Source organism: Dipteris shenzhenensis, chromosome 5 (assembly GCF_047967505.1).
Source record: "Dipteris shenzhenensis isolate YYH24624 ecotype China chromosome 5, Dip_SZ_1.0, whole genome shotgun sequence".
Lineage (NCBI taxonomy): Eukaryota > Viridiplantae > Streptophyta > Polypodiopsida > Gleicheniales > Dipteridaceae > Dipteris > Dipteris shenzhenensis.
In genome coordinates, this window is record NC_141600.1 from 20,817,881 (window position 1) to 20,842,624 (window position 24,744).

Below are 24,744 nucleotides of genomic sequence, written 5' to 3' on the forward strand. Positions count from 1 at the left end.
TCCACATACTCCAGATGTCTTCGCACAAGCTTCTTCACTGAGGGGGGAAAAAAAAGAACTATTATAAGTTGTAGGTGGTGCAAACAAAAAAAGGCATAGGTTGGATTTTCGCACCTTGGGTGTAGGCCTCTTCTGCAATAGCTTGGAATGATCCTCTTAAAGATCGTTTGAAGGAAGCCTTCCTAATAGCAGAGGCTTTTAGCAAACTTTCTTTTGGGGCCTTGCTTGGAGAAATTATTGGTAAAGGTGTTGATGCATGACTAGGTGGGGAAGCTAATTTTTCCATGAATGAACATGCAGACCTAGGTGGAGATGGGCCTAATATTGTACAGCAAATTAAAATTGTGTAAGCCCATAAAAAATGTCTACAGAAAAAAAGTTGTCTAATTTTTGGTATCTCTATGTAACAAATGTAGAGAAAATTCACTGCAAAGGACGTGGGACAAGCGGAACAGGCACATCAAAATAAACATAGATGAATTGTGTAGCTTCTTCTATGCACTTAATAGTCTAAAATGTAAAAGAAAGAATGCCAACTTTCACACATTTCCAAAGTTACAGTATGCAATTGAATAATAGAAAACGTAGTAGAATTTATCACGTTTTCCAAACCTACAGAATGCAAGCGAATAATAGACAGCATTAGAAATAAAAAAGTCTACAATGTCAATACTCCACAGTGTCTGCAATTACCTATTTCAATATTCCACAGTGTCTGCAATTGGCGAAACAAAAGAAATAACTAATATCGTTAAATTGTAAATCCCAAAGTCTGGAAAGCCTAACATACTATGGACAAACTCTGATGGACTATGGCCAAGCGTCGCTCACACACTACGGCAAAATCTCATCGTTCACAGCGCCTACAAAACGTAAAAAAATGCTTGTCTGGAGGTTTTACTCACGCTGTGGTGTACTCAGGTGCGATGGTAGGTTGGCGATCAGTCTTCGTTCATGGCGTATGAAATGCAAGGAAAGAAAGGGGAAGAAGAGTAGGAGCGGAGGAGATTGGAAGAAGGAGAGAAGAAACAAAATATGCAGCGTCTAATAACTAAACCAATCTTAGATCATGCAGAATAGACTAAGACAATACGCAAGCGTGTCTACAAACTTACAAAAAAAATCAATAGTAACTTACTTGCGAGGTCACGGGCAGCGCTACGTCATGCATTAGCCACATCATTGGCCTTCAAAGAGCATGGAAATCATAGGAGTTTCATACGCAGAGGGGGTAGTCTTCCCAGGCAGTGGTGCGAGAAGGGCCTTTGCCAATCCTATGAAAAGCAAATGGTATAAGAAGGTGATCAGTACTCGAAAACAAGAGCCACGGGGTTGGGCACTACAAAAACAGAAAGGAAGGACTCATCAGTGTCAATTCAATACGAAAGGAAGGACTTGAAAACTCGCTAATGACTTAAAAAAAGAACGAAGGAAGGAAGAGAAGAAAGATCATGTTTGTCTGCAGAAGACCTCTCTCAAAAGTCCCACTATCAGTCTCCGTGTAGTCACCAAGTCAATCTACTCCAGCCATCGCCAAAAACAAATATAGAGCAGGATGACCGATGCAATTTGCAATACCATCGCGCATGCATGCAGAATTTATAGAAACCGATGACAATGTTCATAACCATTTCCAACACCTAACTATTGATGGTCCTTGTCATGCGTATCTTCTCCGTGCTTACACCGAAACCTCGTGCAACCGCATATATAATGCATGCACACCAAATTAACCTGCAATAGATGAAATGGCGCCGTAACCTGCTGAGCTAATTCTTGCAATCGAATATTTATGCATTAATGATACTATAAGAAGGTATCAGTTATAAACACCAACATATGCGTTTCATTTATCAACCACCTAATTGCCAGAGCCGCCAAGCCAAAGACGATAGAAAAGAGCCGCCAAGTCAAAACCACGAAGCCAGAGACAACTAGGCTAAGCCTCAGAAGACCAAAAACGAAAAAATCTCCAAGATAATCCAGTAGACGCCAGACGTAGTCGTGTGCCAGAGGCGAAGAACCTAGCCAGCGGAGAAAGCCAATCAGAAACAACTCCTATTTCTCTAGCAAAACCTAGCCCGTAGTTCGGGAGCGCAGCACCAAAACAGAGCAGTAGGACAATGTCGAATTTGTCGATGACGCTCCAGCAGACAAAGCCCGAAATCATAGAGGCAAGACAAAACCAGTGCAGCGAGGGAAGAATAAATGCATGCAATCTCTGCCAAACTCAACGTTGCATTTTTGCCACGTGCAGCGTAATAAAACCAGCCAATCATATAAACATCCATTTTTTATTTCAAAAAATAGCTATTTTCTGCCTTCTCAAAATTTCCCCAATGCTCGCCCACCAAGGCAGGCCAAAAACATTTTCTCAATTTTGTAAAATGTGCAAAAATTTAAGGCAATGTTATGCTGACTCCCTAGTAAAGGCACTTTAGTTCAATTCTTCTTTCTTCTCCACCACCACCACCATTGCAGCCTTTGCCTTTTTCTCTGCACTTCAAGCTCTGATCAGCAGCAGCTATGGCGGAGCCCGATTCATGGGAGGATGCTGCCCCTTCTCCAGCTGCCCCCCCCCCCTCCTCATCCTCTAGACTCAACGCCAACGCCCCTTCCTTCACCTTTAACCCCTCTGCCGCTTCCTTCAACCCTTCCGCCACTCCCTTCGTCCCCTCCTCCTTCCCCCCCAACACCTTGAACGAGAGCTTGGGACCCCAGTCCCCGGCCCCTGCTGAAGCTGCCTCGCCTGTCCGATCAGCCCCTCTAGCCCCAGGATCCTGGAATGATGAAAAAGCCCCCAACGCATTAACAGAGTCCTCTGGCTTCAGCGAGGAGACTAACGATGCTGAAGATGCTGAGCTGCGAGATGGACATGTCGATAGCAAGAAAGAACTGGCAGAGAATGGCTCAACGACAGGTCAGTTTCCTTATACATTTTTAATTGTGGATGGCGTCATTCAAGGGAAGAGATTTATCGGATACTGTGGTAATCGTGAGGTAGACTCGCTTTGCAAGCTTGCGAATCCTTGATGCCCTCGCTGCATGAATTGATATACGCGAAGCATCATTAAGTTGGCTGGGCCAAGTAGTTTTTTTACCTTTTTTGGTTTATCGTTGCCATTTCGCTTGACTCGACTCCCTAATAACGGCCTTCATTATGTCCAACCCATGATACATGAAGAACACCGCACTGCCATGACACCACAGCAATTCCAGCTGCTTTGTCAACAAAACAACGTCCAGCGACCTAACTTGCAGGAAGGTCAGAAGGCAAGTTCTCTGGCGTTACTAGATTCCACATTTCGGTTTCGAGGCCTCAGTTTGTAAGATGCCTTGGAGTTGAGTCATCCTATGCGATGATCTAGTCAACTGTGGTTTGCGGTACTGATTGTACCCCTGAAGTGGAAAGTGGGTTGCGCGTTGTGGTAGGGCTTATTGCTTATGGTAGTACTAAGTCTTAGGCTTGGGGGTGGCATGAATTTACCTTTGGTTGGGAGACGGTTTGGATGCCATATTTGCGTTTTAGACAGGTGAGATTATGCTCAGTATTGGTTCTTGTCAGGCTAGCTTCGGGGAGGGCATAGGAGCTAGTGGTCTAAGATAAGCTCTGGAAAAAAGATCCTGATCTGCAACTAATCCTGAAGATATACACGATGAATAATTCAAGGTATTTTGAGTGGACGAGGTTGCAGAGAGCTCGAAGTGCTTTTATCTAGGAATTAGATTACACTTGCATGAAATTCTCACTTCGTAAGATCCGATATATTCCAGCGGATATTTTCTGTCTCCTCTGTGGAGAAGGATTTTCGTCCAAGTGGTGGCCAGCTGTTTGAGGGTGTGGATACCTTTAATCATCAACCAAGAAATTCTCAATATGTATATTTTTCTGTCACCGTATCGGGCATGACGGTTTTCATCCATTTAGTGGCCTAGCTATTGTGCTTCATTGAAGTATGTTTTGAGGGTGCGGATATTTCAAAGCTATATTGGCAATCATCGACCAAAAAAGCTATATTTAGTGGCCTAGCTATTATGCTTCATTAAATTATGTTTTGAGGGTGCAGATATTTCAAAGCTATATTGGCAATCATCGACCAAAAAAGTTCTCAATATCTATATTTTTCTGTCACCGTATTGGGCATGTGGGTTCCAAAAGGATTCTCGTCCATTTAGTGGCCTAGCTATTGTGCTTCATTGATTTATCTTTTGAGGGTTGACATGCCCTGGAGCTCATCGCTTAAAAAAATTTGTGAATTTGTAAGATTGGCTGTATTACTCTCCTTCGTGGACATGTGAGTTCTATAGGAGTTTTTGTCCAAAGGGGTGATCAGTGGTTGTGCTTCATGGATTTTATCTTTCAAGTGTGCATATGGCATATGCTCCAAAACCCATGTTATCAATCATCAATAAAAAATAACTAACTCGTGAGGTTGCATGTATCCTATGAAGGCATCTTTTCTGTCAGTATTGGACATGCATGTTCTATAAGAATTTTTGTCCACTGGTGGCCAGCTGTTGTGCTTCATGGATTTGTCTTTTTAGGGTGCTCACTGCTTATGCCCTGGCAGCTAACTTATCCATCATCAATAAAAATGTGTAAAATGAATATGTTCTAGCTTATGAATGAGGCTATAGGTATAGATATACAGCTGCCTGGAGCAAAAGTCAATTATAGCTTTTTTATATAACCAGTCACATCCAATGGTAATTGGGAAAATTTTATTTGGCAGAATGAGATCTGGGAAAGAAAAGACCATGGCGGCAATTTGCAGAGGAACAATTGTTGCTTGAGAAGATAAAGAATACATCTCAGAATCATCAAAGAGAATGCCGTTGGGTGGATTAACCTTTAAACTTGGAAAGCCCAACCCATGTCTGGTAACTTATTCACAACAATTGAGTCAAACACTACTCAATGGACCACTTTTGTGAATGTGCTCTAGGTCTGTAATGAAAATGATGCAGAAGAGGACCGGATGAACATTAGACATAAGTAATTGATGGTTCGCAGTCAATCAACACCAAGGTGGATCGACCTTAGACAGAGGCGGAAAGTACGAACGCTACCGAAGATTTGGGAGAAGTCAAAAGGGATGGAAAGGGGACTCCCTTCACCTCTCCAACTGGTCTTTTCATGAGACCAAGTCATGACAAGTTGGGAGTTCTGAAGTCTGTACATTTTGGAAAGTAGAAGCTGGTATATCTATTGCACTTAAAACAGTGTGGACGTCCATTGGAGTCACGATCTATAAGAGGATCAGTGTTGCTTTCTTTTTTCGAGTTTGGGAGCAAATCTTTGCACATAGCACAGCCCGAAAGTGCAAGAGTGCAGTGTCTCAGATTGGGACGCTTTTCGCGGTGTGGCGAGAGGGCAGTATATGCTTCGGGCGGAAGTTTCCTGCAGGCACTCAGATAAGCACCCTGTTTTTGCTGTGCGACCACTGTTCTGTAGGTTGGTGAAAAGTTGCCGCAAAAATTGCATCGTACGCTTGTGTGCAGAGATATTGGGAGTGATAGAATCATTCTTATTGCCTGTTGATGCAAAATCATCACTAGGAAGTGACTATGTGGTCAAATAAAATATCATATGCAGATTTGGGTGCCCAATTGAATTTGTCAATGACCAAGCCTCTTGCTTCATGCACGAAGTAAGCATGCATCTGCAAGTCACCCCCTGGTAAACATCAAGCCATAGGACTTTGTGCCTTGCAAGTAACGAAAGATGCGTTTTACAGTCTGCCAATGTGTTGTCTTTGGGCTGTGCATATACCTGCTCACCTGAGATACTGCATACTAAATATCAGGTCGTGTATTGCACAAATAAATGAGGCACCCAACAGCCTGGCTGTAAAGTGTGGCATCCACTGATTCACCTGCATCATGCATAGTAAGCTTCAGCCCTGGAGTGGCTATAGGCTTACAATCTTGCGTGTTGAATCTATTTTGCACAGTTGGATTGAGACATAATGATGCCACGCTTGTCTTGTATGAACTGGATCCCCAAATAGAAATTTAACAAGAAATGCGAGCTTTGCCCAAAAAGAAGCAATTACCACTTGTGGACTGCCTAGTGTCATAGTCTCCAACCCAATCTGAGTGATTGCAAGCATGCATTTGCAAGTCACTCCCTCGGGAAACATCAAGCCATAAGACTTTGTGCCTTGCAAGTAACGAAAGATGCGTTTTACATGCCCAAATAGAAATTTAACATGCCCAAATCTGTCATGTGAAATTCAGCTTTCAATTCAGGCTTGAAATCTGCAATTATTTCCTCATTTGACTTAGTGAGCAGCATGTCATCTACATAAAGAATGATGACTAAAGTATCCCCCCCATCCTTTTTGATGTAGAGGGTGCTCTCAGTTGGACTATCATGCAACCCCTTGCTGGCCAGGAAGGCATCAATCTTGGCATACCGTGCATGTGGGGCTGTTTCAGCCCATATAAAGCTTTAATCAGCTTGCAAACTTGATGTGCATTGCTCGAAAGTTCAAAGCTAGGAGGTTGTTTGATATAAACCTCTTCCTGCAAGTCCCCATTAAGGAAAGCTGTTTTTATGTCCAATTGATGAACATTCCAAACAAAAGTTGCAGCCATTGTAATAACTGATCTGATAGTTGTTATCCGGGATGTAGGAGCGAAAGTCTCCTCATAATCTATGCCCTTTTTCTGAGCATATCCTTTGGCAACCAGCCGTGCCTTGTACCTATCAATGGACCCATTTGACTTCCTTTTCACTTTGAAAACCCATTTGGTACCGATGGCATGTTTCCTTGGTGCAAATCCACAACATCCCAAGTCTGATTTTTCTCAATGGACTGCAATTCATTGTGCATTGCATGCATCCAGTGGACATTATCCTTGGCTTCTTCGAAAGTATCAGGTTCTTCTTCATCTAGAAGAGTACCTGCATAGGCTGATTCAACGGAAAGTGTTGGAAATAGAGGATAGAATCACTCACACCTCACTCCCGATCTAGCGCATACAACACTCAGAGAGACGGAGAAAGAGATATTCAAAACTCATATATTCTTCCACAATCGTGGGCACTGGGGAGACAAAAGCTCAAAGGATGAGCATGTACTAACAGCTCTGTGATGCTGTGTACTGCTAAGCCTATTCCTCTCCCTCTGCGTGCTTGCCCGTGCAAGGCTATCTGTGCAGGTGATAGAGAATAGTGGAGGAATGGAGCCCCTTTTATAGGAGGCTATGGAGCCCCTAGATCTGGCTGACTTTTCTAGATGGTCCAGTCTGTAAAACCGACCCCTAGAAGGGCCTAGATGACTGCCTTTTGGTCGATTTTCTAGGCCAACCTTTGGCCTATATAAGGCCCCATATGCAGGGCCTTTTGGCCTGCTGTTGGTTGTTGATGTCTTGGTTGGTTTAGGAACTAAATCCCAGGTGTCATTTTTCAAAATGGCATCCATCTCTGCTTGCATGGCTTCCTGCCATTCTGGAATATCCTTCGCCTCCTGGAAGGAACGGGGCTCCGCAAGCTGAGCTACCAAAGCGAAGTTCATGGAGGGAGTCTTCATGTTTCGTTGAGACTGCCGCACTCTGAAACTGCTCTCGGGAATGTCTGTGACCCGTGAGTTTGCTAACGTCTTCAAATACCATTGAGGTAGCTTCTTCTCAGATGGAGGTGCTTTTGATGGAGTTGACTTGGGAGCTGGCTCTGAAATGGCATGCTTCTCCTCCTCCTCCTCCTCAGGGTCTTCATTTGGCTCCACCTCTCGGATGGTGACCTTGGGTGCGGAAGTTCTGGAACCTCTTCTGCAGGTTGTGGATCGGTCTCCTCAAATATCACATCCTTGCTGATAAGGATGATGCCGGTTGTGACGTTTGCCGATTCGGTCTTTGGCTCCTCCTTGGACTTGGACTCCTTCTTGAGGTCCGCCTTCTTCTTGCAGCACTCTTTAGCAGAATGACCAAGCTTCTCATAGTAGAAGCACTTCATCTACCTCTTTTTCTCTGCATCCTTGGTCTTGCTTTTGTTCTTGCAGTCTTTGAACTTACCCTTGTTGGGTTTGTCCCTTGCCACGAGATCCTTCTCGTCCGATTGAGTAAACAAATTTTCCGAAGCCTCTTCCTGCAATAGTAAAGGCCCAAGCTCCTTGAAGGTGAGAGGCTTGGTCCTCTGTCCTGCAGTGACTGTAGTCACGAAACTCTTAAAACTTTGAGGCAGCTTGTGTAAAATCAACAATGCCGGTTGACTTGAATCTACCTTCCGACCAACTGCCGCGAGTTGGTCCCTTACCACCTGGACTTTTGTCAGATGGTATATTAGTAATATTGAGTCCATATCATTGTATTGCTTGCTAGCATTGATTGTTGATGTGATAGGGCTACTTATGTGTTGTTGCCAAGTCATCACCATTTGCCCAGCCACTTGGTCCATGGTGTTGCATTTGCCATCCAAACTTGTTGAATGGAAGTTGTGTACTAGTTGATGAAACCATCCTACTCATCCTTCGTGACCCCCCCCTCCCCCCCAAACAAACCCAAAAAAAAGAACACACACCGGGGATAAAGACCCTTCTTGGTCAATGGTAGGCTTACTCCTTGCAAGTTGATGTTGCTGTGTGTCTCTTGCTTTGTGGCTGATAATGTGGTAGGGTTGGTTTGGTGGACCTAACTCTGCTGCTCGACCTGCAGTGTTGGCTAAGGCTGCCTGTGTGGCAGTCCCACTTTCCTTCAACCTTGTTGCTATTGTCCTTTTTTGGAATGGGGCCTGGGCCTGCCTAGTGCTTGTTGGCTGTCCATGGCTTTTTATTAAAGAAAGTGCCATACAAGTGTATGCTTTCTTTTTTGATGGTGAATTGGCTGCTGATGCAGATCACATTGAAGAGGCTGCCACAAGTTTAAACTCTTTGAATTTGAGCGAGGCAGCACACATGGGTGGCAGTATGTATAAGCTCATGGAATTTTGTATTTTCATTGAATGTTGTGGTACTGACATGAAGCAGCATTTATATGACTTTTGGTTGGCGCTGTGCACTTATCACATTGCCATATTGTTTACATGTGACTCCAGTTGTCAGACAAGAAAATTCTAATGATGAGGACGAGCTGAGTGACAAACTTGATGAATCTAGGGACAATGAGCCCTTGGGAGAGGAATTGGATAGGAAGCAGCACTTGAATGTGGTTTTTATTGGGCATGTTGGTAAGTTTTGGTCTTGGTCTTGTAATCATCCCCATCATTTAGTTAGGAGCTCAACTTAATAGACTTTCAATTTCTTAGTTTTCATAATGTGCTATAAGGGTTGCTATTAAGTAATTTTTGTTTTCATGCACATGATTTTCAGATGCTGGTAAGTCTACTATAGGGGGTCAAATATTGTACCTGACAAACATGGTAGATGAGCGGACGATACAGAAGTACGAGAGGGAGGCTAAAGAGAAGAATCGAGAAAGTTGGTGAGTATGGTAGTGATAATTATGGAACGTATGTTTAAGAAAACGTATTTGGAACTTAACCATGCAGATTTTCAAAGTTACTGTGTGGTTCATTGTAAGTGGGAACTATAACTGAATGATATGTTAAATGTAATGGGGAACTATTTCTGAATGATAGGTAAAATGCTATGTATGCGTGGGCAGTAGTCTGAAATAGAATCCACAAGATCATTGGCATAGTCACATGGGTTGTTCTATAGGAATTAGGAACCTGGATATGTTTCCATAATGCTTGTGCATATGTTGTATCATGTTTTGCTTGGAGCATTCCAGGACTGTAGGGCAGCAGATTGATTAGGATTTATTGAGTTTATACTCATGATTCATGTGCGATGTGACTTTCTTGCCTGATTCATGTTTGATGTGATCTTCTTTTGGTCTGGTTCATGTTTTTGTTTGCATCTTTGGGATTCTGCTCCCATTTCCGAGCAACCAATTCTCTTTGGAAAGCTCTGGTTTGTCTCCTTTTGTGTTTTGCTAATGGAACTTGAGGGTCATGAGTTAACCAGTGTCTCCTTGATTCAAAACTAGGATGGTTGGGCTAACTATTGTATATAATCTGTCTGAGTGGGACTTGGCCACTAAAACACCTTTTAGCGTGTCAATCTCTTTGTAGAAAAGTGTTTGTGTACTGTGGGCTTGAGACTGAATACAAGACCAGGGATCATGCATACTTGGGGGTGGCGCCAGCTTGGACCTTTGTGTATCACCAGCAATTTTTGTTGCAGAGGTTTCACCTACATATGGCATAGGCCCTGGATTACTGTAGGTTCTTCAACCATTTTGTAGTTATAAGTGTCAAGCATGAGGGTCTACAGCCAACCCTTAAGCAGTGGAATAAAGAAAGTCTTGAGATCTCACAACAAAAACTTTGAATGCCAATTCACTCCATGTGCTTACAGAGAGAACACTTGAGATAACTTCAGATATGAAGAGAATACACACAGATATTCAGCCAAACAAATCTCATAAATAGAGGTGATGTCCAAGTATAAAAGTATTGCTTAAACTGTGACAACACTAGCAGTACACATATGCTGAGGCCAAGCCACCAAGAGCAGGCTCGGTTTGCTGATCACTCTGCTGTAGACTCATCCTAGATTGCTGCGTGTCCCCTATCAGACTTCAGTGGCTGCTCTAGGTTGAGCACTCCTGAAAAATTTGCTCAAAAGCTTTACTGCAGACGAAGCTCCATCCATTGCATCGGTTTGTACTCTCCTACAGTGTGTAGGTCTGCACCAAGGTGTGCTTTAGATGTCTGGGACTTCTTGTTGGATAATTGGAACTGAAATTCTAACACACAGACCAATCATTCCCTCTCGCAAACTATATCAGCACCACGAGTAACTACCGAGTATAGATTCGACCAAGTAGAATGCAAAAAGCACACTATAATATTTAACCCAAAATAGAGCGGATCCCTACAGGGCTTGTTGCTCAATTACAAAAGCTTTCTGACAGACTATATTCTGAATGCTAGACTACCTAGCAACCATCTACCAACAAAGTTGCACAAGCCGACTCACTAAAAATATGACTAGCATGCTTGTGGCTGCTCACATTGACTCTCATTAAAGACTCATTAAAGAACACTGCATATAACAAACACACACACACACACACACGCACACACACACACACAACACACACACACAGAGCAGGAAAGCACCGCCTCACCGCCATCACACACAAAATGCGAAACCTCCGAGATTTAATTGGTCTTCCACGTCCCTGCATACAAAGGTGTTGGCATGTGGGGGCTGCATGCCCAGCTCTTATCTCCTAAGGTTCCCATACGAGGGTTACTCCCTAACAATCCCCCCCCCCCCCCCCCCGCCCCCCAAGCTAGGCGAACAAAACATTTTGCTGCTGAGCTACTCACATAGAGCAAAGCATCACCAACAGTGTTAAAGATACCACTACACAGGGCCAGATAACCACAAAGAAATCTTTCAAGCTATCCACACTGGACAAAGGTTAAAAATCTGTAATCTAACCAGCTTCACAAGGCCAGGGAGGAAGACTCAACCACCTACACAGGGAAGTCCGACTGAGAAAACTGGATATCATTTGAAAATATTATAAAGTGTAACCTTCATCATTCAGAGACTCGTCTGCATCCACTAAACCTTCAAGTTTTTTCCCTGTCGGTGCTTCTTCTATGAAGAATGCCTTCATTTCCCTGAACTGTGCATCGTAGGCCGTCTTGTAGCAAAACTTCGCCAAGTGACCTTCTTTTCTACAGTACTTTCACACACAAGTTTATTCTTGCTATTCTGGTTCGTTGCCTTCTCTTCATTATTTACTGCAGATGCTAGTTCTCCTTCCGGAATTATTGCTATAGCCCGACCTTCCTCATTTAAACGCATTGAAATGATGTCGTTAAACTCCAAGAGCTCTTAACTCACCCAATATTGTAACCAAGGCTTGATTTGCTAGGTATATGGCATACATTATGGATACAAATGAAGAAGAACGGGCTAAGGTATGTACAGTTCAAGTGCAGGTCAAATTTTTTTCAGTACAGTTTGGGTTCCGGTTATATGTTGATGGGTTCTTTGACTTGTGCCAATCAGGGCAAGACTGTTGAAGTAGGCAGGGCACATTTTGAAACAGGAAAAAGGCGATTCACAATTCTGGATGCTCCTGTAAGACCAATTACTTCTGTAACCTGAATTCATTCACATGCTGGATCATAGGATATATGTGAAATCTTCTCTGTGTAACAACAGGGTTCAGTATGACAGTGCACCTGGTTCAGATTGTTTCCTTTTGATTTGTTATAATCATTTACCCACATCATCATTTTTGATTCCATTCTGAAAAATGTAACAAAGAACATGATGGTATTGTGGTGAGATGATTAAGCACAATCAAAGGTCGAATGTTCCCCTCTGCAGGCATTATCGATTTACCTTGATGCAGACTTTTATTGTGTTATTTTATTCTTATGGGGTGGTTGCTGTATGTTTAAGCTGCATTTATGCCACTTTTTCAGGTAAAAAGTTTGCTTTTCCATGTTTATGGTAATTTTTTGGTTTATGCTCTCAGGGTCACAAAAACTACGTACCAAATATGATAAGTGGAGCCTCTCAGGCAGACGTTGGGGTTCTGGTAAATTCTGGGTGCCTTGATTTGGGCAGGATAGCGGTTTCCTTTAGTCTTACTTGATAATGGAATATCATAGAATCTCTTTCATTTGGATGCATCCTATATATTGAAAATTGTTGCATGCTTTCTTCAGGTATATGAAAACCTTGTGAATAGCTGTCATGACCTTGAAACTGCATCATGTGTTGTGTTTGGGCATGTTACTGCATTCATCTCTCTCTCTCTATATATGTATACATGTGTGTGTGTGTGTGTGATATATATATATATATAGCTAGATAGATAGAGAGAGAGAGAGAGAGAGGCGTGGTAAAGCAATGGGCAAGTCCAAAATTTTTCTTGAACGTTCGTTCTTGATGTGCTCTCTCTCTCTCTAGAGAGATAGAGAGAGAGAGAGAGACAGAGAGAGAGAGAGAGAGAGAGGCGTGGTAAAGCAATGGGCAAGTCCAAATTTTTTCTTGAACAGTCGTTCTTGATGTGTGCTCTCCCCTATGCTGCAAGGTCAAGAATTTATGTATGATTTACTCCCATTGGCAGGTGATTTCTGCAAGAAAAGGTGAATTTGAGACTGGGTTTGAGAGAGGAGGCCAGACTAGAGAACATGCTCAACTGGCAAAAACTTTAGGAGTGGCCAAACTACTAGTGGTGGTTAATAAGATGGATGAACCTTCGGTTGAATGGTCAAAGGAAAGGTAAGGGGAGATCACCTTTTCGTTATCCTGTCATTAGTGTGACTGAAAACCAAAAACAAATTAATGCCTGCCTTATCATTTTTTGGTGTGACCAAAAACCACAAGTAGGTCAAAGCATGCCATATCATTTAAGACTCTAGCTAAAAGTTGGTTTCTTGTTATGCAGGTTTGATGAAATCGAAAGAAAATTGGTCCCTTTCTTGAGATCGTGCGGCTACAATGTTAAGAAAGGTACTCACCATGGATGTGAAAAACAAAATTTACTTTGTAAATCATTTCTAAGTGCTGCATGCAATGGTCATTGAAAGTTCTCTTTTATAGCATAAGAATGGTCCCTCCCTTAATGTCGAACTATGCAAGAGGCCTGTAGTTTTCTTCCTTAGAAGCAGTGAATGCAAGATTTATCTCTGCAGGGCTGTCACGCATATGGGCCCCAGTTTATGAGGATCAAGTGGGCTGGTGCTTAAGTATTTTTTCCTATTGCAGATGTGCACTTTCTTCCCATCTCTGGACTGTTTGGGATCAACATGAAAGAAAGAATGTCAAAAAGTGTATGCTCATGGTGGGAAGGACCCTGCTTCTTTGAGGCCTTGGACGTAATAGAGATCCCCCTAAGAGATCCTAAGGGTCCTTTCAGGTAAGTGTCTCTATGTAAATCTTGCTACTAGGAAATTTCTCTTGGGTTTGAAGATGTTTGTGATCATTGTAGCTAGATGTTAAGACAAGGTATGAGAATTGATTTTTTAATCCCTGATATTGCACACATGGAGTCACATTAACAAACTTGCGTGTTTGATGGTGGGGATAAGGCACCAGCTTGCTTATTGCTCTACATTAGCCTGAATTAGCCTGGAATGGCTGATCTGGTTCTGGTCCTTTCAGTCCATGCAAGGGTTGAGTTAAAATTTTCTGCTATACTGAAGGAGTTGATGGTCTGTTGTTGATTTACTATGCCCTGACCAGCTTTATCTTCTTGACCTCTGGTCAGTGTCAATAACCAGACTTGTTGCCAGATGCTTGAAGCTCATGCTTATCCTGAATGGTGGTGTCTGCTAGTCCAGCAGCCTTATCTCCACATGTAGCTAAACCAGGCTACAACATCCTAGTTTAACCCTAATGTAGCTAAACCAGGCTACAACATCCTAGTTTAACCCTAACGTCACAACCTAGACTAGCAACCCTAACTTCATAACCTAGTTTACATGTAGCCATGTAATGGCAGACTAAACTAGACATTAACTAAGTAAAAGTGACATTTGTTGCAGTCCACCCGGCCCAAAAGAAATCTTCCATCAAATTTGCTAGCAAGCTGTAACAAGGGATGACAACCATAGTATGAAAAGAGATCTCATATCTGGTCATAGCAGGTATGTAACTGCAATCCTCCCCAAAATCTCGTAGACAAAATTTACTGCAAACACTCTCTCTCTCTCTCTCTCTCTCTCGTAGACAAAATTTACTGCAAACACACTCTCTCTCTCTCTCTCTCTCTCTCTACAAACACACCAGGGCCCAGGACAAAATCGTCGGGCTGGACCCTCCCCGAAGGATTTTATTACTTGAGAGAAGAATGAATACAATAGTTCAGCATAGAGCTGCTGCTGTGTTACAAATTTCAAACATGAATCACTTTCACAAGAGCTTTAAGCTCATTCCAAAATGGCAACATGCCACTTGTCAAAAATCTACACTAGTTCCTATTACATGCCACAAAGGGCAATCTATAGGGTCTTCGATTTTCCTTCGTCACACGAACATCTTCTGGTCGTTTGCTAAGCTCCTTAGTGCTTGGAAACTAAACCCTTCTTAGTACCTGCAACAATTAATTAAAGCGCACCACCATGGTACCCATTAATTATTAGCGCTTTGCATGCAAATACCAAACTGTGGACTAATCCTAGTCATGGTGGGCGTCTCCACTTAACACATGTGCACACATAACAAATATATATATATATTCTTTGGTTGATTGGAGTCAACGCTCTTGATCATAATTAAGGGGGCTTTGACCAATGGTCGAGGCGCCTTAATTATCGCCAAGTCTCTCCAATCGAAGTTGGCACAATTTGGTTAACTGTAGTTAACCCTCTTGGCGCATGCCAAGTCTCGTTGACCGAAGTCAACACTCTATGACCGTAGTCAGCTTTGTGGTTCTCTGGTTAACTGCAGTTAATCCTCTTGGTAATAAACCACGCTGAAATCCGGCTTACTTGACCAGAGTCAAGTGTCTTTGACCGTAGTCAATTCTTTGACCATTAAAAGAACTCTTTTGACCATAATTAACCTAGATGGAAAATTCCTTAATTATAAACAAATAAATGGTCAACTGTACTTTGACTTAGGATATTTACATTGTGGTGACATCCCCTCGGGTTCTATTTAGTTGACCTAAACTGAAAAGCTTCCTTGTAAGCATCCAAAAGTTGTGGATGATCGGACAACATGTTCTCATCCATCCACTTGGCATCCAATGCCGAATAATTCTTGAATTTCACAAGATACTTGTAAAATTCCTTGCCCTGAGGGCCTTTGCGTACAATATGGTACACAATCTGCTTTGGCTGAAGGACCTCCTCCAGCTCATTCACTTCTGGTGGATCCTCTGCTATTGGTCTGTAGGCTCTGGTCCCTAGAATTTCTTTAGAAGACTCACATGGAAAGCATTATGAATCCTCTAATGCTCTGGCAATGCCACCCTGTATGCAACCTCATTTATTTCTTCTGTAACCGTGAAAGGGCCATAGTACTTGGGAGATAACTTTGCATACACTTTCTGTTTGCCTTTAAACTTGCGGAGCCTAGCTTTCTCAAACTTCAAAAGTACCCAATTCCCTTCCTTGAGATCTAACTGTCTCCTATGCTTATTTGCAGCTCTTTTATGCTTCTCTTGAGACCTTTCAATTGCTGTCCGGACTTGGTTGAAAGCTGTTTGGAGGTCTCTCGCAAATTAATCAGCTGCAAATATTTCATCTTTGGTCCTTAGGATAGGTGGCAGAATCACCTTCCCATAGATGACCTCAAAGGGGGCTTTCCCTGTATTATTATAAGCGAACTCTACCAATGGTAGGTACTTTTCCCAGTCTGAACCTTGGTCACCCACGTAGCATTTCAGCATATCCAATGCTGTAGAGTTTGCTACTTCACTTTGACCATCTGTCTGGGGATGGAAAGAAGAAGAAAAATTCAGATTCGTCCCCATATTGTCAAAAAAAGCTCTCCAGAATAGATTGGTCATTCTGGGATTTCGATCACTCACAATGGACTTAGGCATATCATGGTGCTTAAAGATCTGTGCCATCAAAAGCTTAGCCATATGATTTGCCTTTATGGTTTTACGAACCTGAATGAAATGAGCTTGCTTGTTGAATCTATCAATGATAGTCCAAATCCCATCATTCCTTGACTTTGATCTTGGCAAATAAAAAATGAAGTCCATTGCAATGCTTGAGTTGTTGCTGTAATTCCTCTATGCCCAGCATAGGAAGGTGCATGGCATTCTTCCAAAATCTTTTTCCTCATCTCTTGGGTGATGCATAGGCAGTAATCTTTCATTAGATACCCATCTTTCAGCGAATAGTGACTAGCATATTGCTCCCTCATGTCTTCCAGGTCCTGATGATAAGCAATAGTCACATTGTTGACCTGGGGTCTTCAGGACAAGGCGTCTGCCACTTTGTTCCAAACTCCTGAAGCATGGACAATCTGAAAATGATACATTGAGTGCATATTTGCCCATTTCATATGCTTCTCGTAAAGTTTTGTCTGAGTCAGAAAATATCTTAGACTTTGGTGATTTGTTTTCACAGTAAAATCTGCACCCAAAAGATAATGCTTCCATGCATGGATGGCATAAATTACGGCCAGCAACTCTTTCTCATAGATTCCTAGATATCTCTCTGCATCCCGGAGTCTCCTGCTGTCATAGACCACTACATGACCATTCTAATGCAATGCTGCCCCAACACATTCCCCACAAGCATCACAATCTACCTCGAATGACTGATACAAATCTGAAACTATCAAGATTGGCTCTGTGGTCAGCCTCTCTTTGAGTGTGGTGAATGCTGTCTTTTGTGAAATTCCCCATCTTTCCTTAGTAAGATCATGGAGTGGAGCGGCTATATACGCAAAATGCCTGATAAATCTTCTGTAATAAGAACATAGGCCTAGGAAACTTCGAACTTCATGCATAGTTTTCAGCTCTGGCCATTCCTGAATGGCAGGGATCTTTGCCGGATCCATCCGTATCCCATCTTTGGATATTATATGCCCCAAGTAATGGATCTCTTCCAGAAAGAATTCACTTTTCTTGCTGTTTGCATAGAGTTGATGATTTCTCAGCTCTTGAAACACTGTAGCAAGATGTTCCTTGTGCTCTTTTTCGGACTTAGAAAAGACAATTATGTCATCAAGGAAGGTACCAGTGAACTGTGTGTAGGGTCGGAGATGCGATCCATCATCCTATTGAAAGTAGCTGGGGCATTTGTCAATCCAAAAGGCATCACCAGATATTCATACAACCCAAAAGTAGTGCGGAACGCTGTCATACACATCCTGAGGTTGTATCCTCACTTGGTGATAGTGATTCTTTAAGTCTATCTTGCTGAAAACTGAAGCTCCATTTAACTGATCGAGCACATCATCAATGCGTGGAATAGGGAATCTATTCTTGATGGTCATTTTGGTAAGTGCGCGGTAATCGACGCACATAGGGAATGAGCCATCTTTCTTCTGTACAAGCAGTACAGGGGAACAAAAAGGAGAAGAACTCGGCTGAATCAGCCCCTTGGCCAACAAATCCTGCACTTGAGTCATAATTTCCTCTCGCTGAGTTGCATTAACTCTATATGGGGGCCTATTGGGTGGCTCGTTGCTAGGAATGAGTTCTATGCCATGATCCTCAGGTCTCTCAGGGGGTAGCTCCCCTAGCAAAGCGTCAGAAAAGCAATCTTTAAAATTTTCAAGAAACTGAAATTTATTCAGATCCGCCTCACTTATTTGAGCATGCATTTCCATATCTCTCTCTTTTACAAAAACCATGTAAGCTGAAACTGCAGACTTTATTTCTTTTCCAATAGAACTATTTGATACAATGGGAATAGTTTCCCCTCTATTCCTAGCAACCACACGATGTACTTTGCCCCTATGTACAAACTCTAGCACTCTTTCAGGAAGACTCAACTTCACTGCCTTGCGATGAAACCAAGGCATACCCAAGACTACATCATGATGTTTCAGTGGAGAAATGAAGAAGTCTTCCTGATCAACATAAGACGGAGCTTCCCTATCAAGGGAGTCACTGGCACAGGGCTCCCACAGAACATCTGGTCGACATCCAGAGCCCTGCCCAACTCTTCCGTCTTTATTCCTAGCCTCAGGGCTAGATCCTTTGATATAAAGTTATCGGTAGCCCCTGGATCAAATAAAATCAGCGCTTGCTGTTGCCCCATGATAGCAGCAATTCTCATTCCTCTGGGTTTGAAACATGACCCGGTATGTCATGAATTCCTCCTACCATTAGCTTGTGTGGTCCCTGTGGCTTCTCTACCTCTTTTCCCTTCGGAGTTGAAGGCTTTTCTGGGCACTAGGCAGCTACATGCCCCTATTTGCCGCATCTGAAGCATTCCTGAAAGTTTCAATTTGTTCAAGGTAAACTGTGGTTTTCCCTTATAGGGATTTTGTACTTGGTTTCCCCTCGGCTTCTAAGGCTGAAATCCCCTCTTCGGAGCCTTGGGAAACTCTCTTGTTTCAAACTTGGGGTTGCTTGCTTTTTATCCCCCGGTATCCTTGCGTGTAGTGAAGGCACACTAGTAGGATCCTGCATTTACACGAGACTAGCCACATTGGCTGAATGCATAAGATCTGATATTTCTTTATAATCTTTAGTGTTCACTTGAGCTTGTATCTTTGGAGTGAGTCCAGCCCTGTACTTCCTGAGTTGAGTCTTGCCAGAAATTTTCTTGAAAGGCGAAACTTGCAAGTATGCGTCCGAAAATTTCTGGTTGTAAGACTCAACTGTATCTCGTGCTTCCATATGAATGCTCTCCCAACCAAGAAGCTTTCTTGAAGTCCTTCCATTTCCTGGGGGGTACATCGTTGGCTGTTTTAGCTATCCACCATGCAGTGGTATTAGTCAAGTGCAAACCAACCATACGAAGCTTTGAGGACTCATTGAAATTTTCCAGGCTGAAGGCAGCATCAAATTGCCTTGTGAACCTGCATTGCCTTTTCAGCTTGGCCATACTGGCCATTGTAAGTGGCAAATCTTATTGACTTCCCACCATCTTTGAATTCTTTAGTCTCTGCCTTTCTGCTGGTCTTCTTCTTCTTCTTATGCTTTGGATCTGAAGATCCAGAAGAAGGAGATGATGGTGAGGATGAAGAGGTAGAGCTAGAAAAAGAAGACGAACTGGATAAACTGTGATGATACCTTGCCGTTTTCTTCTTGGGAAGAGGACCTGCTCTTTTCCTCTTTTTGCTGTCCTTATGGCAAGACTTCTTACTCTTTTCCAATGTATCATCTGTGGAAAGAGGAGTAGAACTCAAAGTCTCTTTTTGCCTACCACTTCTTCCTGATTTACTCCAGAGGGAGGCTTCTCTGGTTTTTTCTCAAAGAGAGGTTGTACCATCCTGCGAAACAAGGGATCTCTTGTTGCCTCTCCCAACTGAGTAATCAACTCTCTATAGGCATTCTCTTTATTATCTATATATCCTTCGCCTACTGTACCTGATCAGACTCTGCCATTCCCTCATGGGATGATTGGGCATGCTGGTGTGAAGCCATCTCTGCAACCAAAATGTGAGAATTGCAACTCTCTCACACACAGTGTAAGCAACTGATGCACTCACCCTTTGCTTTCCCAAAAGAAATACCTCAGCAAGAGGTGTATTGCATTCACAACTTGTACCAGTAATGGGCTGTCAACTCAAACCATAAACCCACAAGGTTGCCGAAGCATCAACAATTGTATTGTCCCTTTCCTGGCTGCTGCAAATTTCCTTGCTGCTGCAAAAAGCACTGAGAATGCATGTGATTCCCTTTTCTGAGCACAAAGGCATGCGTTTTTTTACTTGTGCAAATTTCTGATTTTACTGATTTTCTGCTGTTTTTCTGACAGGAAAAAGTCTGACAGGTAGGTGAAAACTGATGGCGCATGAGAGGTTTGGTGAAGTTATATAAGGATGGTATGGTTGTTGATCTTCCCAAAATTCATATGCCTTCAAAGCATGTTTGTGAACCATGCTTGCTTGGTAAGATGCACTGCATTGCGTTTCCCAAGGATGGGAGAGTTGGTGCTTCACACAAGCTTTATTTGGTTCATAGTGATGTTTGTGGACCCATGAGGGTTGCAGCTCTTGGGGGATTCTATTATTCTGTCACTATTATTGATGACTTCACTAGGTATACTTGGATTTTCGCCTTGAAATCCAAATTTGAAGTTTCTTCGTGCTTTAAGCATTTTATTGCCTTGGCTGAGAATGAGAGTGGGCTACACATTGCTCACCTTAATACAGACAGGGGGGGAGAACACATGTCAAAGGAGTTTGATGTTTTTTTGGCTTCACGTGGCATACATCATCGATGCACAGTGCCTTATACTCCTCAACAGAATCCCATGGCTAAGCGGAAGAATAGGCCAGTGATGGAGATGGCCAGGTGCATGTTGAAAGGCAAACATTTGCCTAACAAGTTGTGGTTGGATGCCGTCATGTGTGCTAATTACATTTTGAACGGATGTCCCACAAAGGCATTGCAAACTCTCACACCTTATGGGGCTTGGACAGGTCGTAACAAGTTGTGGTTGGATGCCGTCATGTGTGCTAATTTGAACAGACGTCCCACAAAGGCATTGCAAACTCTCACACCTTATGAGGCTTGGATAGGTCGCAAGCCTCGCATTTCTCACATGAGGACTTTTGGACTTAGCCTATGCTCATGTGCCTTCAGAGACACACACCTAGTTGGATGATAAAGCTGTCAAGTGCATTTTTATTGGGTATAGCTCAGAGAGCAAGGGCTATAAGCTCTATCAGCCCCACATGGGCAAGTGTTTTGTCAGTCGCGATGTTGTGTTTGATGAATCTATCACTATGCCTTTGCTGGACTGTAAAAGACAACATGTTGTTGATGCCCCAGATATCTTTGACAGCTTGATGACATTGTTTCCGTCCGAAGGTCAGGATGATGTTCCATCTGAGGTAGTATCTCCATCTGTTGGTCATTTGCAGCCACATGTGCAGCCCGATATTCAGCCTGATATGCCTCTCATTGATCAGGAACATTTGCACAGGGCTCTTGACAAAGAAAGAGCTGAAATCCAGGAGCCCAAAAAGGTCCTCCGTTGGCTCCTTGAAACATTAAAAGACTGCAAACAAGATACTCCTTTGCCAGCCCGTACTAGAGCAGTTGTCCGGAAAGACATGCTAGTTTTGTTGCTTATGCCTTGTTGCTACAACATGCAATGAAGAACCCTTATGTCACCAAGATGCTTTTCAGAATGATTGTTGGTTGAAGGCTATGCAAGTTGTAACAACACTTGGGAGTTGTGTGATTTGCCTCCTAGCAAGAATGCCATTGGACTAAGTGGGTTTATAAAATTAAATGAAAAACTGATGGTTCAGTGGATTGTAACAAAGCCCGTCTTGTTGCTAAGGGCCATGCTTAGTAGCAAGGCATTGGCTTCAAGGAGACTTTTGCTCCCACTTCCAGGATCACTACTATTTGCATTGTTATTGCCTTTGCTGCCCACTTTCATTGGGAGGTATATCAGCTTGATATGAAGACAGCTTTCCTTCGTGGGAATTTAGAGGAAGACGTCTATGTTTTCCAACCTCCTGGCTTTGAGGTTGAAGGTTTTGAAAGCAAGGTATGCTGCTTGAAAAAAGCCCTCTATGGATCGAAGCAGACACCTCGGGCTTGGTATTCTAGGATTCATACTCATTTGCTCACACTTGGCTTTCAGAACAGCTCTACAGAGGCTATCCTTTATATCCGCAAGAGTGGGACATATTTGCTGATTTTAGTCCTTTATGTGGATGACATGCTTGTGATTGGGACACATGCTAAGCAAATTGCAGAATTTTAGCTTGATTTGCAGAAGACATTTGCTATGTATGATCTTGGTCTTTTGCACTACTATCTGGGCATCCAATTTGCTAGCAGTGTAGGCCATCCTTTGGTGGTTCTAGTGATGCCCTATAGGCCATGGTATGTGCCTTGTAGGCATAAACAAAGCCCGTCTTGTTGCAAAAAGGGTATGCCCAACAACAAGGCATCGACTTTGAGGAGACATTTGCTCCCACATCCAGGATTACTACCATTAGATGTGTCATTGCCATTGCAGCCCATCATCATTGGCAAGTGCACCAGCTTGACATCAAAACTGCTTTTCTTCATGGGGATTTGCAGGAAGAAGTCTATGTCACACAACCTCCTGGCTTTGAGGTTGTTAATTCTGAAAATAAGGTATGTCAGCTTAGAAAATTTCTTTATGGTTTGAAGCAGGCACCCAGGGCATCTTCTATGGTGATCAAGGTTCACTTACCATGCATGCTTACACGGATAGTGACTAGGCAGGATGTTCCGACACCAGAGTATCACATACTGGCAAGAAGCAACCAATAGTTGCCACGTCTAGCAGTGAGGCTGAGTACAGGGCAGCTTTCACTGCTACAGTAGAGTGTGTTTGGCTTCGACAGTTACTTACAGATCTTGGTATTCGCCAGACATCCTCCACTATTGTCTACATTGACAGCTAGAGTGCTTTGGCCATTGCGCGTAACCTAGTGATTCATGCGCGTACCAAGCATATTGAAGTTCACTATCATTATGTTTGATAGCGGTTGTCAGCAGGAGACATAGAGTTGTCCTATCTTCCCACATAGGACAACATAGTAGATATGTTTACAAAGGCACTTCCTCGTCCCAAGTTCGAAGCCTTTCAACAGGTTTTACACTTGGTTTCCTTTGTTACATGATCTGACATCCCTTGTACATTCATAGGTGGCTATATCCTTTTGGATGAACATGTGCCACCATGACTAGAAAATACCAAGTATTCTGAGATGTTTCCAGAGTACTTCAGCCCATCCCATGGAGGGGAGTTTATAGGCCATCCTCTGGTGGTTCTAGTGATGCCCTATAGGCCATGGTATGTGCCTTGTAGGCATAAATAAAGGCACTTATAGTGTTAGTGTCTTTTAGGCCACATAGGACACTTAGTCCTATGTGACACCTAGGACACTTAGTCCTAGGTCTAGGTACTTGTACCTTGTACTCCTTTGTTTTTGATTATCTAATCCAAGTTTAACGTGACGGCTAAGGCTTGTGCTACGTTTTGCTATCTGTACTCTCTCTCTCTCTCAAGCGATCCTACAAGCAGTGAGGGGGGCATTTTGAAAATTTGATGTCACAATCTAAGTACATTGGACAGCCTTTGCTAAAATTCCACACATGAAATTTCACGCTCATCATTTACTGCAAAGACACTCTCATAAGCGCTCTCTTTTTCCGTCTCTCTCCCTCTCTCTACACACAGCTAGGGCCTAGGACAACATGTCGGGATGCACCCCCCTTGAAGGTCTTTATTCATCATAGAGAATTGGAGTACATCCGTTCAGTGTGGAAGCTGAGCATACATATTCAAAATGTGAATTAATATTACAAGAGCTTCAAGCTCATTTCAAATTGGCAACATGCCACTTGTCTAAAATCTAGACTAAGTTCTATTACATGCCACTAAGTGCAACTCTGGAGTCTTCGAAGCACTTGGTCACGCGAAGCGCCTCCTGGATGCTTGTTAGGCTCCCGTAGCGCTTAGGAAAATAACTCGTCCTAGTACCTGTAACAATTAATTAAAGCGCACCACCATGGCACCCATTAATTGCTAGTGCTTTGCATGCAAATAACACACTGCGGACTAATTCTAGTCACGGTGGGCGTCCCCACTGAACACATGTGCACATATAACAAATATATATAAATATATCTATTCTCTAGTTGACCGGAGTCAAGACTCTTGATTATAATTAAGGGGCTTTGACCAAGGGTCGAGGCGCCTTAATTATAGTCAAGTCTCTCCAACTGAAGTTGGCACAACTCTCCAACCGAAGTTGGCACATCTTGGTTAACCGTAGTTAACCTTCTTGGTATAAACCAAGTCTTCCTGACCGAAGTTAAGTATCTGTGACTGTAGTTAATTCTTTGACCAATAGAAAAACTCTTTTGACCATAATTAATTTAGATGGAAAAACTCTTTAATTATGGTCAAATAAATGGTCAATTGTACTTTGACTTAGGATATTTACATTGTGGTGACATTTGCAGCGTTTTCAGTTTGAGGATTGGAAGCTAGTATCCACACCATTAGAGCCTGGTTTTTACTTCTCTTCTGAGGATGGCAATGGTACATGTGATGTCACTCTCTATCCGCAGGCTATTGTTTGTTTGATTTATTTATGCCATACGAGACCTGATCTA

General features: G+C 42.8%; 1 protein-coding gene across 1 annotated transcript in view; it reads left to right on the forward strand.

Moving 5' to 3' along the window:
- Positions 1–2,438: 2,438 nt before the first annotated feature.
- The window catches only part of LOC147901734 (uncharacterized), a 90,338-nt gene continuing 68,032 nt past the window's right edge, over positions 2,439–24,744 (forward strand). Inside the window, exons 1-10 of the mRNA XM_087374744.1 lie at positions 2,439–2,920; positions 8,839–8,907; positions 9,038–9,169; positions 9,312–9,423; positions 11,902–11,947; positions 12,039–12,110; positions 12,514–12,576; positions 13,111–13,265; positions 13,432–13,496; positions 13,752–13,902. Coding sequence (XP_087230870.1) covers positions 2,527–2,920; positions 8,839–8,907; positions 9,038–9,169; positions 9,312–9,423; positions 11,902–11,947; positions 12,039–12,110; positions 12,514–12,576; positions 13,111–13,265; positions 13,432–13,496; positions 13,752–13,902 — 1,259 coding nt within the window. The 5' untranslated portion in view covers positions 2,439–2,526. The remainder of the gene's footprint in view (positions 2,921–8,838; positions 8,908–9,037; positions 9,170–9,311; positions 9,424–11,901; positions 11,948–12,038; positions 12,111–12,513; positions 12,577–13,110; positions 13,266–13,431; positions 13,497–13,751; positions 13,903–24,744) is intronic.